The sequence below is a fragment of the Heptranchias perlo genome, chromosome 30, assembly GCF_035084215.1.
Source record: "Heptranchias perlo isolate sHepPer1 chromosome 30, sHepPer1.hap1, whole genome shotgun sequence".
Lineage (NCBI taxonomy): Eukaryota > Metazoa > Chordata > Chondrichthyes > Hexanchiformes > Hexanchidae > Heptranchias > Heptranchias perlo.
This window is the reverse complement of record NC_090354.1, coordinates 2755100-2771281: the sequence shown is the minus strand read 5'-3', so window position 1 is coordinate 2771281 and position 16182 is coordinate 2755100. Positions and strand designations below refer to the sequence as shown.

At 49.8% G+C, this 16182-nt stretch overlaps 1 protein-coding gene across 3 annotated transcripts in view; it reads right to left on the bottom strand.

The window, feature by feature from the left end:
* Positions 1–3034: 3034 nt before the first annotated feature.
* The window catches only part of nfe2l1b (nfe2 like bZIP transcription factor 1b), a 35704-nt gene continuing 22556 nt past the window's right edge, over positions 3035–16182 (bottom strand). The window contains exons 2-5 of one of the 3 annotated variants that reach the window (XM_067969354.1): positions 15174–15386; positions 7733–7822; positions 6389–6565; positions 3035–5536 (exon numbers count right to left, since the gene is read on the bottom strand). In XM_067969354.1, coding sequence (XP_067825455.1) covers positions 4229–5536; positions 6389–6565; positions 7733–7822; positions 15174–15386 — 1788 coding nt within the window. In that variant the 3' untranslated portion in view covers positions 3035–4228. The remainder of the gene's footprint in view (positions 5537–6388; positions 6566–7732; positions 7823–15173; positions 15387–16182) is intronic. The other 2 variants (XM_067969355.1, XM_067969356.1) reach the window with 2 other exon arrangements.

The window sequence follows — 16182 nt, the reverse complement described above, 5'->3', positions numbered from 1 at the left end:
AACGGGTTAGTATTCAGACAACATCAGGCTGCATTTTCCAGGGTATGAAATCAGGAAGCACAGATAAAACTGACCAAACATTCATTGGTATCGATTTTCATTTGCAAGTTTGAAAAATCTGCACTTACCAATTAAATAAACCATCGGATTGCTGTTTTAAAGCTCACGACTGAAATCTAGTTAAAAACCTCTCACTGGCTAGTCTGGAAATCTCCCCCACTCTAAACTCAACGTAGCAACATTTCAAAGACACATCTCAACTCCAGAGTCCTTGTCTTAAATCGCAAACAGGGCGTGGATTCTGAGCTGCGGTTCGGGCCTGCAGTTCCCCACATGGTGACCTGAGCAGGGGTAATGCAGTCCGCCAAGGAGAGACCAGGCACTTTCTCAAAAAAGGGAAGTGGGGAAAGGTGGGGGAGGGGGGAGGGGGTGCCAGGATTTCGAGGCACATGTCCCAACAGCAGAGGTCTGGGACCAGATTATCTGGTGGGCCTTGGGCCAGGGAACCCGGAAATACAGGGAGAGATACACACAAGGTTAATATGTTAACGCATTCGGTTCGTAAAGATCGCGTGAGGTAGCCCCTAACTCCCCACCAAGATGCAGCACAGAGACATCGTGGGAGCAGAGGGGGAAGAAACACATGCTCCCCCACAACACCCTCGACGACCAGATCTCCAGGTCTCAGCCGTGACCATCTAGGGGCGGTGAAGGACAGCCCCTGCTGCTCCTCCACACCACCAGTTAACAGCGTCATCGAGAAAGGTCAGATACAGGCTCTCAGCACCACCCCCCACACTACCCACCCAGACCCCAGAAAATACACGGTGTTGGGAAGAATGTTAAGAGGGGGAAGGTGGGAACAAACACAGATTCATCTCGCTTCATACATTATACATCATAATTCCAGTCCTATGGCCACACAGTCATCTTTTCACAGTATTACTGCCTTGTTCTTTGATAATTTAGTTAAATAACCTGCACCTTAGCAGCACCATGCATTAGCAAGCGGCCAGAGACTTCGGGTCTCAAATCCCAAAGGTCAGTTGTTCCATCTCAGTCAGGCCGGACTGAGCAAAACACCTTGGGGAGGGGGGGGGGGGAAAGAGGAGAGAGAGAGGTATGGGGGGGAGGGGGAAAGAGAGAGATTGGGGGGGGGGGGAAAGAGAGAGATTGGGGGGGGGGGAAAAGAGAGAGATTGGGGGGGGGGGGAAAAGAGAGAGATTGGGGGGGGGGGAAGAGAGAGATTGGGGGGGGGGGGAAAGAGAGAGATTGGGGGGGGGAAGAGAGAGATTGGGGGGGGGGAAGAGAGAGATTAGGGGGGGAAAAGAGAGATTGAGGGGGGGGAAAAGAGAGATTGAGGGGGGGGAAAAGAGAGATTGAGGGGGGGGAAAAGAGAGATTGAGGGGGGGGAAAAGAGAGATTGGGGGGGGGGGAGAGAGATTGGGGGGGGGGGAGAGAGATTGGGGGGGGGGGGAGAGAGATTGGGGGGGGGGGGAGAGAGATTGGGGGGGGGGGAAGAGAGATTGGGGGGGGGGAAGAGAGATTGGGGGGGGGGGGGAAGAGAGATTGGGGGGGGGGAAGAGAGATTGGGGGGGGGGGAAAGAGAGATGGGGGGGGAAGAGAGATGGGGGGGGGGGAAGAGAGATGGGGGGGGGGAAGAGAGATGGGGGGGGGGAAGAGAGATGGGGGGGGGGGAAGAGAGATGGGGGGGGGGGAAGAGAGATGGGGGGGGGGGAAGAGAGATGGGGGGGGGGGAAGAGAGATGGGGGGGGGGAAGAGAGATGGGGGGGGGGAAGAGAGATGGGGGGGGGGAAAGAGAGATGGGGGGGGGGAAAGAGAGATGGGGGGGGGGAAGAGAGATGGGGGGGGGGAAGAGAGATGGGGGGGGGGAAGAGAGATGGGGGGGGGGAAGAGAGATGGGGGGGGGGAAGAGAGATGGGGGGGGGGAAGAGAGATGGGGGGGGGAAGAGAGATGGGGGGGGGGAAGAGAGATGGGGGGGGGGGAAGAGAGATGGGGGGGGGGGAAGAGAGATGGGGGGGGGAAGAGAGATGGGGGGGGGGAAGAGAGATGGGGGGGGGGAAGAGAGATGGGGGGGGGGAAGAGAGATGGGGGGGGGGGAAGAGAGATGGTGGGGGGGGGAAGAGAGATGGTGGGGGGGGAAGAGAGATGGGGGGGGGGGAAGAGAGATGGGGGGGGGGAAGAGAGATGGGGGGGGGGGAAGAGAGATGGGGGGGGGGGAAGAGAGATGGGGGGGGGGGAAGAGAGATGGGGGGGGGAAGAGAGATGGGGGGGGAAGAGAGATGGGGGGGGGAAGAGAGATGGGGGGGGGAAGAGAGATGGGGGGGGGGGGAAGAGAGATGGGGGGGGGGAAGAGAGATGGGGGGGGGGGGGAAGAGAGATGGGGGGGGGGGGAAGAGAGATGGGGGGGGGGGAAGAGAGATGGGGGGGGGGGGGAAGAGAGATGGGGGGGGGGGAAGAGAGATGGGGGGGGGGGGAAGAGAGATGGGGGGGGGGGGGAAGAGAGATGGGGGGGGGGGGAAGAGAGATGGGGGGGGGGGGAAGAGAGATGGGGGGGGGGGGGAGAGAGATGGGGGGGGGGGAAGAGAGATGGGGGGGGGGGAAGAGAGATGGGGGGGGGGGGAAAGAGAGATGGGGGGGGGGGAAGAGAGATGGGGGGGGGGAAGAGAGATGGGGGGGGGGGAAGAGAGATGGGGGGGGGGGGAAGAGAGATGGGGGGGGGGGGAAGAGAGATGGGGGGGGGGGGAAGAGAGATGGGGGGGGGGGAAGAGAGATGGGGGGGGGGGAAGAGAGATGGGGGGGGGGGAAGAGAGATGGGGGGGGGGGGAAGAGAGATGGGGGGGGGGGAGAAGAGAGATGGGGGGGGGGGAAGAGAGATGGGGGGGGGGAAGAGAGATGGGGGGGGGGGAAGAGAGATGGGGGGGGGGAAGAGAGATGGGGGGGGGGGGAAGAGAGATGGGGGGGGGGGAAGAGAGATGGGGGGGGGGGGAGAGAGAGATGGGGGGGGGGGGAAGAGAGATGGGGGGGGGGGGAAAGAGAGATGGGGGGGGGGGGGAAGAGAGATGGGGGGGGGGGGGAAGAGAGATGGGGGTGGGGGGGGGAGAAGAGTTGCCTTGCTGATGGGGAAGTGGAGCAATAATCACCTGGGCCCCACCTCAATTTGGATTTCGACACAGCCTCCGACAAAAGGGTCCACAGGACCCTCTCCTCATCTGCCCCAGGCTGTGTGGAGTGCAAGGCTATGAAGGAATAAAGTAAGATTAAATCACCCCTTCGTCCCAAATGAACGGACTGTACAACAGAAATAAAACTAAACTTGCAGGGTTTGACTTCTGCACTTAATAATTATCACCATCGCTCTGAGGGCTGAAAGCAGGCTGTCTCTTTAAACCATGCTGGACATTTACCAGTTGGCTAAATCCATTCCTTGCAGAGCAGGGTCAGGTTTGGTACGTCAAGTCAGAGAGTCCCGCAGCAGCCCAGGCAGCAGTGCGACTCGGAGTGGGTGTTCTCTCTTACATAACTGAACGTTACCCAGCTCCCAAACCGTCTCCATCACTAACTTTTACCATCTAAGATTTAAAATGAACGCAGCTGTTTAGAAGTTGTTTAAACTTTAAAATAAAAAAAAAAGCCCACCTGCGAATAAACTTCCTCCTTAGTTCACGCATCAAGTCCTTAGTTTAAAAAAATAGGGAAATATTCAAGTAACAACTGAACACACATAGTTTCCGGCTTGTGTCTGTAAACTGTGTGGGAGTGGTCCGGCTTTTGTCTTTGTTCGTTTGGACTGAACAGTTTCCCACCCAAAGCCACAGAGTCTGGATCGGAGCCAGAAAGAACCCGTCCCCTCCGCCCAGAGGCCGTTCGCTCTGCCCTCCAAACCAGACACGCACACCCACACACATGCCCATTTTTCACACCAGGGACACAACAGGCGTGCTGAGACACTTGTTGATTCTCTAGCTGTGGTCAAAAGCAAACTATCAACTCAATATATAAAGCTCTCGTCACCGACCCTTCTGGGATATTTTCCATCCTAACTGACCTGCAGCTGTCAGATTTGCGAGATATATTCAAAACGAGAAGGTGCGAATGTCAGTCGTCTATTTTTTTTTAAAGTCAGCGGCAGCTTTTTTGAGGCGCTGCCTCTCGCTGAGTTTTCGAGTTCAGTTCAAAGCCAGACACAAGGGCTGGCTGCAGCATTCACTTCTTCTTATTGCTCTTCTTTTTGTCCGATTTCCCTTGCTGAGAGATCAGTGCCCGAGGCATAACCAGCACGCTGCCATCGTTCGCGTACTGGAGGGAGTACTGGCTCGGGCAGTAAGGCCTCCCCTCCTCGTCCCGCAGGCGGTCAAACACCTCCTGGTAAAGCTCTTGAAGCTTCTGCTTCATCTGGCGCAGGGACTTGACGAACTCTACCTTCTCCTTCAGGAGCCTGGCCTTCTGCTTCTTCAGGTAGTCCACGTCGTGATCCAGGTTCAGGATGGTGTCCAGCTTCCTCTTGCGACAGTTCTGGGCTGCCAGCTTGTTCTTGCCCCGGCGCCTGATGTCACGGATCAGAGTCAGCTGAGCGTCGGTGAGGTGGAACTTGGACAGAAGTTCGTTAAACTCATCGACGGGCAAGTTGATGATCTTGTCGTTGGAGAATGGGATCTTCAATGTCCTGGCCCTGCGCTCATCCCGGCCCAGATGTATATCCATGCGACTGGAATGGGTTTCCTTTATTCCCGATTTCTTTCCGGGTCCGGGGTGGTACTGCTGATTGGAGGCAGAGGCCCCAGGGGGCAGGTTGTAGGTGTGGTTGTGGTTGACTTGATCCAAGTAAGGCAGTGAGTGGAAATAGCTTGGATCCTGGTAACTCATTCGGCAGAACTTGCTGTACTCGGGTTGATAGCCCCCGACCGCACCTTCGGGCACCTCGAAGTCCACAGCTTCAGAATCAGAGCTGTATCCCACTGCTCCTTCCTCGTAGAACGAGGAAGAGGAAGAGGATTCTGAACTGCTCGGAGAAACGGGACTGTGGCTGGAATCAAGGGAAAGACCAGAATCAGAGTCCAGCTCCTCTTCAATCTGCGAGGCCTCCATTGGGCTGAAGCCTTCTTCCATGGCAAGGTCCATCAAACTGATCTCATCGAGCATCGCCTCATCCAGCAAACTAGACAGAGGGTCAGGCAAGCTGGAGCCGGAAGTTTCGTTGCTGGTTCCGTTGATCCGAGGCGGGAAAAATATCCCCGTGAAATTGGTGGAGCCAAAGGTGGTGTCAAAGTTGGTGGAATTGGTAGACGCCAGCCGCAGGAGGCCATGACTGTTGTCCATGGAAGGATTCTCCAAGTTTGCATTGAAGAAGGATGGGAAGTCCTGGCCGCACTGAGGCAAAGTGGCATCGTGGAGACTTACATCCTGATTAATAGCTGCAGCTGGAGTTTGGTTGTAGTTTGTGGGCAAGTCGCCACTGCCGGTACCAGAGTCGTTACTGAACGACGATGCTGCACCATTGGTCACTTCCATATCCTGCAAATAAGGATCAAAACATAGTTAAAAATAAGTTCGCTACACACATTTCTGGTACTTGCCCTGATAGAGTGCACGACCTCCAAAATCTGTTTTCATGCCTCTATCAGCGGTGCTCAACAGGTGGTGGGCAACTATAGAACAGTTGATAGAACAGATGCAGAAGAATGAGCAGGGATACTTGGCCCTCCGACTGTTCGCTCTCTCAGTCCTTGTGGAGGAAGTGTTCAGCTTTTGCCCACAGCTCCCCTGATGAACAGGGACTCATTGTACAATTCCCATGTCCTACCAAACCACACTGCATTGGACCCACCAGAAAGACCCACTGCAAGTGTAACTAGCTTTTCCTCTCCTCTCCTGAAGGCATCGACTCATGCTGGAGTATGGTTCCACGGGCATTGAGTGCCCTCCGCTACCTTGCCCAAATGCCCATCCTCCATGTATGAGCCTAGACTGAGTGTTGGCAGGCTATTTGACTGTGGTGAGCATCACCTTTAAGCTCAATCTGTCCTCACTCAACACACACACACACACACACACACACACACACACCCATGTATAGCACTCCTATTGCATCAGCTGATTCAGCAATTTATTCCCGGCTGTGCATCAATCAGTACCACATTGGGCGCTGCATTTACCCACAATGCCATTACAGCAGTTCATTGCATATACTGTCTTAGGGTCACAGGCAGAACCTGGTGAGGGTTGGATTATACCTCTGGACTACTTGCACCAGACAGAGTGTTAATTAAGAAAACCCACCCTCGACCAGCCAAAGCACGGACAATGTACCTGCACACATCGACGCAGAACAGAACAAACCCTGCGCACAGTTCGGAACATGCTCACCTGTAGCTCCATGAGGGACAGGAGGTCCTGCCACTGCTGTTCTAAGTCTAAAGGAGTCTCTGGCCTCAAGGGAGGTGGAAGAAGGGTCGTCTGTGAGCCAGCAGTCACGCAGTCGCTGGTGCTGGGCAGAGCATTGTCTAAAGCCTCATTCAGCTCTGAAGACACTGCTGCTGGAAACTGATAACAGAAGACATGAAATTCAGTCTTATGCTGTGCCCCATCAACGTATCTCGGTGTGTTGATATGCAGCACGGAGTGCGACACTTGCCTCGACAGGGCTGCTCGATCGGGAGCGATAGCCACTTTGCTCGAGGATTTGCTACATTCACCACAGCAGCGAGAGTTTGCTCCTCGTGAACCGAGCCTTGCAGTCACAGACAGCTTAGCATCGCATCACACCACATAGGCACCCACCTTTGGCTGGTTTAACTACATAGTAGTATAAAGATAAATGTATCTCGCACTTGATAAATTTGCAGCGATTGTACAATGATTACTGCCTCGGTATGAATCTCATCGCGGGCTCAACTCAGAGATTACTGTCAACTAGATGAAGCAGAATCAATGGATCTGAAACTAAATTTGACAACACATACACTGCAATATGTATTATGTACAACCCAGCAGGGCTACAAGGCTAATCTGCAGGATCCAACGATAGTCAGAAGCCACTTGATAATGAGCTAGTGTGGAATGAGGAAGTCCCTGTGGCTCATCCTAGTCAATCCAGCCAGAAAGAATCTTTGGTCTCCTCACCTCATCATTCTAAAGGACTCCAGGGTTTTTGCCTCCATTATACTACCTGGAAGTTGGTTTTACTTGTGCATCACTCTCTGAAGAACTTGCTGGCTCCAGTCTTTAATTTGCTGCCCTCCCCCCTACCCCCAGCTGACCCTCGACATGATCCTGCCACGGTTTAGCTCGAAGCAGTGTTCTGGATTTACTTTTCCCATACTGTTTACAACGTCAGGTCCCACCCACCTCCGACTGACTATAAACAGGCAGCATTTCCTTCTTCAGTTGTTCCTCATTAATCAACCCTCTGATGCCAAGACTCAGCTTTTGGCTCTTTGCCCTGCCTCCACTTCAATCCCTGGTCTCAATGACCAAAACCCAGAAACATTGCTCCTTCCAAAAAAACATGTACAATCGAGACTATGATGCACTCTAGCCCCCAGTGAGATGACAGCTTTGTAGTTACTGCCAGGCATCCACTTACTGAAGATACACAGGCCCACAGGGAACACCTAACCTGGGTGCAGTGTTTGTGGCACAGCTGTTACGGTTCTAAGTTAAATCTCATTACGTGACATTACCACATGATTCTCTGACTGACTCACTTACCTCAGAATCCTCCGCGAAAGGGAATATTTCCTCTAGAAGTCTCAGGCACTCCTCGAAGGAAGGTGCTGTCTGCTCCGCCAATCCCGGCACCTGGCAAAACAGCAACGGTTCTGATTAGCGTCGGCAAGCAGAGTGGCCGAAACTGCCTTTCAACAAGCAAGAGAAACGTATGCACACGTAAACCGCCAGAGTAAAAAGGGATTGGGAGACAGTTATAAAACCATACATGCAGCCAAAGTATCAACTGTAAGGCTAAACTTAAAGATTGAATTTTGAAAGAAAAAGCAAAATAGTTTGAGGAGGTCACTAATAAGATAGGCACGGGACTATCTATGGACATTATCTAAATGGACTTCTAGAAAACTTTCGATAAAGTGCCACACAAAAGATTATTGGCAAAAATGAGAACGCACAGAATTGGAGGTAACCTTTTGACTTGAGTTGGAAGTTGGTTGGTAGGTGGGAGACAGAGTGGGGATAAAGGGAAAGTACTCTGATTGGCAGAATGCGACAAGGTACTTCCCCAAGGGTCTGTTCTGGGGCCTCAGCTTTTCACCATATTAACAATGACTTGGATGAAGAAATAGAGAGTTGTATATCCAAGTTTGCAGATGTCACGAAGTTAGGAGAGACAGTAAGTAGTGTAGACGTGAGCAGGAAGCTGCAAATGGACATCAACAGATTAAGTGAGTGGGCAAAACTACTGCAGACGGAGATCTAAGTGGGCAAGTGTGAGGTCATCCACATTGGACTCAAGAAAGATAAATCGGAGTATTTTCTAAATGGTGAGAAACTTGAAACTGTAGAGGAATTTGTTTTTTTAAAACCAATGTGTTCATCCCTTTGCAATGTGCATCTTTTTTATAAAAAGGAAGTGTTTTTGCTGGATCTAACATCTGGGAACAGAATCATTTAAACAAAGAAAGTTCTAATCATTCTCATTTTTAAACTTTCCCAGTTTCTTTCTCTTCCACTCCCTCAATGACTCAACTTCCCTGGATTATCAGCTGGGAGCAGCACCAATACTGCTCTGTAACTAGTTATGAGGAAGTTTGCAAGAACCTTTAGCGATTGAGTGTTCATCTTCCTGATGCCCTCTCTTGCGCCCTCCATGACCCAACTGAGAAGCACCACCAATGACAGCATGGACAAAACTAGAAATGACCCCTTCCCCTCTATTAGACACAGGCATGCAACCCCAGTTACACAACCCTGGGAAAGACAGTGAGGCACGCCCCCTTATTCCTCACACAGCGAATGCACAATCTCAATTGTGCCACAGTGGGCGCCAATCATCTAAAAAGAAACTGAATAAAACAATCATGCTGGCCGAGGCCTGGGAGCAGGTCTCCTGGGTGTGCACTTGGACAGAAGGCAAGTGAGAAGAGAAAACGGGTACATAGAAACATTTAAAAATCTCCTTTACACTAAACCACTCCACCGTAACAGGGTTGCCTTAAACCAAATGACACAAGAGGAGCACCTGTACTCCATTAGATAGTGATAGTGTCACTTAAGAAAGATAACTTTAATTTGTTGTAAAAGTGCAATAGGTAGTATTTAGAGGCTTGAAAGATGGTTAAAATAATCACAACTTCAAAATTATTTCCACATTTGCAGCCGGCAGGAATGCAAAGTAGGAGCTACTGGGTAAATAATTCACAGACCAGGAAACGCTGTATTTTCCTTTTTGCAACGTTTTAAAGTGTTAGTTTGGCCAAGTTCCTAGCACTCGCTAAGTCAGAATTTGTAGGTACAAATCCCACTCCAGGACTTAAGCATACAAGTTAGGCTGACAGTATAGTGCAGTACTGGGGGAGTGTTGCACTGTCGGAGGGGCGGTACTGAGGGAGTGCTGCACTGTCGGAGGGGCGGTACTGGGGGAGCGCTGCACTGTCGGAGGGGCGGTACTGAGGGAGTGCTGCACTGTCGGAGGGGCGGTACTGGGGGAGCGCTGCACTGTCGGAGGGGCGGTACTGGGGGAGGGCTGCACTGTCGGAGGGGCGGTGCTGGGGGAGTGCTGCACTGTCGGAGGGGCGGTACTGGGGGAGGGCTGCACTGTCGGAGGGGCGGTACTGGGGGAGCGCTGCACTGTCGGAGGGGCGGTACTGGGGGAGCGCTGCACTGTCGGAGGGGCGGTACTGGGGGAGCGCTGCACTGTCGGAGGGGCGGTACTGGGGGAGCGCTGCACTGTCGGAGGGGCGGTACTGGGGGAGCGCTGCACTGTCGGAGGGGCGGTACTGGGGGAGTGCTGCACTGTCGGAGGGGCGGTACTGAGGGAGTGCTGCACTGTCGGGGGGTCTGTACTGAGGGAGTGCTGCACTGTCGGAGGGGCGGTACTGAGGGAGTGCTGCACTGTCGGAGGGGCGGTACTGAGGGAGTGCTGCACTGTCCTTCAGATGATGCATCAAGTAGAGTGTTCAGGTAATTGTTAAAGATGCTGAGGCACTATCTGAAGAGCAGAGAGTTCGCCCAGTGCCCCCAGCAACATTCCTCCCTCAATCACCAAAAATAAATTAATTCATTATTTCACCTTACTGCGGTTTGTGGGATCGTGCTGTGGGCAAAATGGCTGCCATATTTGCACTTCAAAATAATTCACTAAGCTTGCCAGAGTTGAGAAGACGTTGTGTAAATGCCACGTCTTTCTAAATTAGCAAAATAGTCAGCACAAGTATAAAGCAAAGAATGATAAAGACAAAAATATGCATGTGGGCACGGCGATGGGTTAGTGACTAAGTACGTCAAAGTCTGTTTTTTTGTTCTTGTAACTTTTAACCAGCACCTGGCAGTTCACATTCCACAAATGCCCAATTTTTCCCACGGAAACTGCAAATTGGTGAGGTTATCCACAGGTCCTAATTTTCAGCACTAGCAAAGCTAGATTGTTTGCCAGAATCCAAAGGAGCACCCCTCCGTGACACAGCAATATTCCTGAAGATACCAAGGGTAGGAGATCACTCACCAGGGGCTGGACGTTGTAGTTTAGAACCACCTTCTCATTCATAAGTTCTGAGCCAGATTAGAACCCATTTTCACTTATTTTCTTTTTTGAAAAGCCTCAAAACACAAACTGTAATTCATTCATTGTAAGGACAGCTGTGGAACGAGTCAAACCAAAGCAAACCCACCCACCGCCAAACAAACAGCACAGCCACGTGCAAACTGGGATCGCCCTTAAACCCCACATCGCATTGTTGAGTGTGCACATCGCATTGTTGAGTGTGCACATCGCATTGTTGAGTGTGCACATCGCATTGTTGAGTGTGCAATGGCTTTTGTCCCAAACGGCTGACCCTGCGAAACAACAACCCTCCCCCCCAACTCTGAAACAGGACATTTGTTTGCTATTCCTCTACCAGAGATCACACGTTATTGTGCCTGAATAATGTGGTTTACAGGACTGCTTACGTAGGAAAATACATTAAAAAGGACACTTCATCCACTGAAAATGTAACAGCATGAGGAGTTTGTTTAAAGTTACAAGTACAAGGATCTATTCACAGTGACAGTGTGTGGGGTGTGTGAATACAGCAGACAGCTCTGTCGCAGGACTTCCACATCACATGACGTACTCATTTATCATTTCTCACAGTAGTAAGACCTCAGTTAAACACATCTAAACACATTATTAAATAGGTCATACTATAATTTTTTTTTTTAAAAAGCCTGGTGAGTCTTCATTGCCTTGCTGCTGATACTCCGGGGTATAGCATCTGACGTTTAGTTGCTTAACTAAAATTTTAATTTTAAAATCCTCTTCCTTGCTTTCAAATCTCTCCATGGCCTCGCCCCCTCCCTATCTCTGTAACCTCCTCCAGCCCTACAACCCTCCGGGATCTCTGTGCTACTCCGATTCTGGCCTCTTGCGCATCCCCAATTTTCATCGCTCCACCATTGGCGCCGTGCCTTCAGCTGCCTAGGCCCTAAGCTCTGGAATTCTCTCCCTAAACCTCTCTCTCCTCCTTTAAGACCCTCCTTAAAACCTACCTCCTTGACCAAGCTTTTGCATGCAGCAAGACCTGGACAAAATCCAGGCTTGGGCTCATAAGTGGCAAGTAACATTCGTGCCAGACAAGTGCCAGGCAATGACCATCTTCAACAAGAGAGAGTCTAACCACCTCCCCTTGACATTCAACGGCATTACCATCGCCACATCCCCCACCATCAACATTCTGGGGGGTCACCATTGACCAAAAACTTAACTGGACCAGCCACATAAATACAGTAGCTACAAGAGCAGGTCAGAGGCTGGGTATTCTGCGGCGAGTGACTCACCTCCTGACTCCCCAAAGCCTTTCCACCATCTACAAGGCACAAGTCAGGAGTGTGATGGAATACTCTCCACTTGCCTGGGTGAGTGCAGCTCCAACAACACTCAAGAAGCTCGACACCATCCAGGACAAAGCAGCCTTCTTGATTGGCACCCCATCCACCACCCTAAACATTCACTCCCTTCACCACTGGCGCACTGAGGCTGCAGTGTGTACCATCCACAGGATGCACTGCAGCAACTCGCCAAGGCTTCTTCGACAGCACCTCCCAAACCCGCGACCTCTACCACCTAGAAGGACAAGGGCAGCAGGTACATGGGAACACCACCACCTGCATGTTCCCCTCCAAGTCACACACCATCCTGACTTGGAAATATATCGCCGTTCCTTCATCATCGCTGGGTCAAAATCCTGGAACTCCCTTCCTAACAGCGCTGTGGGAGAACCTTCACCACACGGACTGCAGCGGTTCAAGAAGGCGGCTCACCACCACCTTCTCGAGGGCAATTAAGGATAGGCAACAAATGCTGGCCTTGCCAGCGACGCCCACATCCCATGAACGAATAAAAAAAACATTAGATGAAGTTATCTCAACCAATCCTTGTGCTCTGCGGTAGAAACCAGTATATTACAAGGCTCAAATGAATCAGCCTTGCTACCCTCTTCCCCCAGCATCCACAACCAGGAGTTGTATCACTAAATAAAGCTACCGCACATGAAACGCTTAAATGAAAACACTTCCCTCCCCGTTCTGGCTCATCATACAACATGAATGGAAACATCAATGAATTTCTGGTCTCTAGTTCAGTGCTACACTGGGTGGTACCTTAATCATTAAGATAGACAAGTAGTAGCACAGTCATACAAAGTTATAGAATTCCTCAATGATCAATGGTATTGTACGTGCAGAGTCAGCGTGTTCAGTTTCCATAGCATTTCAGTCCTGATGATATTCCAAAGAATTACAAGTTCTAATCATTAAATATTACTGGACCACCACAGAGTATTGATTAGAACTTTCTTTACACATTCAATATTTGGAATGATTTATAAAACCATTTGACTGGCTCATCTTTGCAGATTGATAGCAGTTTCTAATCCCTCCCAAATAACAGAATCTTCACCCAACACCTCATACTTAGAATGCAGGAGGGAGCCTCAAGAAGGCATGTTCAACACCGAAGCGAGTACAATACTTCCATTTATGGTCATGAAATTATGAACTGCTGGAAGAATGATACTCTGGTTCCCATACTCCTGCCTCAACAGCAACAGATGTAGTACAATAGCTTAAAGTGCCATCGTCTCTCACAAGTATTAGATATCTTGGAAGCTTTCCTGCATAACAATAGATTATGAACACTGCATTCAGCCATTCACCCCCATTACACCCTAGCGGGGTAGCAAAGGAATATTGCATTGACTTTAAACCATATAAAAATGGGTTCAGTTGTAAATTCAGTTGTCTGATAAGTTAAAGTTGGTAGGAAGAGAGGTTACACCTATATTAAAATAAAAGATTTGCCACTTTCACGATCTCAGGATGTTCCAAAGTGCTTTACAGCCAATGAAGTACTATTTGAAGTGTAGTCACTGTTGTAATGTAGGAAACGAGGCAGTTAATTTGCGCACAGCAAGGTCAACAAAGAGCAATGTGATAATAATCAGATAATCTGTTGGTTGAGGGATAAATATTGGCCAGATAGAGAACTCCCCTGTTGTTCTTCCTAATACCACCATCGGATCTATTACGCCCACCTGAGGGGGCAGACGGGGCCTCGGTTTAACGACTCATCTGAAAGACAGCACCTCCTACAGTGCAGCATTCCCTCAGTACTGCAATGAAGCATCAGCCTAGATTTTGTATTCAAGTTTCTGGAGTGGGACTTGAACCCACGACTTTCTGACTCAGAGGAAAGAGTGCTACCCACTGAGTCACAGCTGACACCTATTGTTCACTACATCGAGTTACTGACTTCACTCAGCTTTCACCACAGCAAGGGGCTTCGTCACATGGTCAGAGGAGGTGGCTTAGGGGGAAATCATTGTGATTTTCTTATCCCCTTAAGAGTTATAAAGTCAGACTTTTTGACTGAAAAAGTAAAATGAGGTACACAATTGGATTGTTTGGCCTAGTGACTATGCTATAAGGTAGTGTGGCACTCCTGCATTACTTGAAACAAGGCCCTGCCGTTTCCCAGTCTGTGATGGACGGACATTGATGGAATTTCAGTTTGCAGCTTGTACCACAGAGCCTCTTTGAAGCTCCCTTTTTATTTAGCTGATGGAGAGAAGCCAAGTGTAATTAAAACTTTAGTTCAAACAGTCCTAGACATGTTCTGATCATTCCGTTTTAATGCCTCCTGGGGATCCAGCCTTTGGGAATGTTGGAGTGCAGGTCAAAAGGAAACTTCCAATGTACATACCCAGCTCACGCTTTACTTGGGTAAGCAAAAATATTGGGATAGGGTGATTGTGACAACGTGTTACCAGATCCCTGCAGCTTGGCTAGTCACGGCCTAGTAATGCTGTCTAAACAGTGAGTGTGGCTGGTAGTGCTTAGGCTTGTAATTAAACCGTGTAACTAGATGCTGGCCAGGAAATATACAGATCACGGAAAAGGCAAATTCTGGCAGTGCAACACCAATCAAAATGAGGGACTTCAGTTATGTGGAGAGACTGGAGAAGCTGGGATTGTTCGCCTTACAGCAGAGAGGGCTAAAAGGAGATTTAATAGGTGTTCAAAATTATGAAGGGTTTTGATAACAGTAAATAAGGAGAAACTGTTTCCACTGACAGGAGGGTCAGTAACCAGAGGACACAGATTTAAGATAATTGGCAAAAGAACTAGAGGAGAAATGAGGAGGAATTTTTTTTACGCAGTGAGTCGTTATGATCTGGAATGCGCTGCCTGAGAGGGCGGTGGAAGCAGATTCAATAATAACTTTCAAACAGGAATTGGATAAATACTAGAAAAGGAGAAATTTGTAGGGCTTTGGGGAAAGGGCAGGGGAGTGGGACTAATTGGATAGCTCTTTCAAAGAGCCGGCACAGGGACAATGGGCCGAATGGCCTCCTCCTGTGCTGCACGATTCTATGAACGGCCAGAATTAGATGGCAGAATGTCGGTTAGGTTAAACTAACACTCCTGAGCTATGAACCAGTACCTGAACAGGAACACTTTCTCCTGTCTCCCCATCCACTTGAACAGTTCCCTGCGACAATCCACTCCTCCTGTTTTCACTTTTCTCTTCATTCTTGTTGCTCTGCTCCTCCTCCTCTTGTTCGTTCTCCTTCTGTCTGTAATTGTAGTCGAATACCTCTCTCTCAGCGCCCAGATCTATGTCCTGCCTCCACAAGATATCAATCAGATCAATGTCCTAGAACCAGAGAATTCCAATAATTCCGTCTGTAGCCAATATTTATTCCAGCATCAAAGCAACACACTTTCACCGTCAGTTGTAAAACAAGCAATGAGCAGCTCAAAGCAGAAACAGGAGCATCCGTAGCTCCCTCTGGTCTGACAGCAGGAAGGAGGGATCACATTCTAATTTCCACCAGTGGGCATTAAGCTAGATACTGAACTTGTGGAACAGACTCCCCGAGAAGTGAGTTGACTCCTTTAAAAAGCTGGGCTGGTTTGTGTTGAGGAGGAGGATTGAGAGTTAGAGAGATACTTACAACACTAACTGATTTTTTTTATTTCGCAAGGGAGGTAGGGGAAGGAACTTAAGCGCCCAAAGTTGGAGATGTGTGTGTGTGTGTGTGTGTGTGTGTGTGTGAGAGAGAGAGAAAGTGAGTGCACATGCATGTGCAAGAATGTGAGAGTGCACGTGCAAGAGTTTGACTGTGTGTGAGTGCACGTGCAAGAATTTGACTGTGTGAGTGTGCAATCATGAGATAGAACAATCAGGCATGGATTTTGGATCGAGCGGGTTTAATGGCCCTTACACTCCAGACTTTAATTGTTAACTAAATATGGCTACCAACCAACACAAGTATTTTCTTGGAGCTTTAGTGCATCTGTATGAAATTTCTGATCAAGTCTAACAGCGGGTGTTTGTGAAATCTTTATATTACAGACTCCAAGAATTAGAGCTTCTCTAAATTTGCCCTGTTTTATAATTTAAAACAAAAAAGGGCGGTTCAGTTGGGTAATTGCACCATCCACTGCAG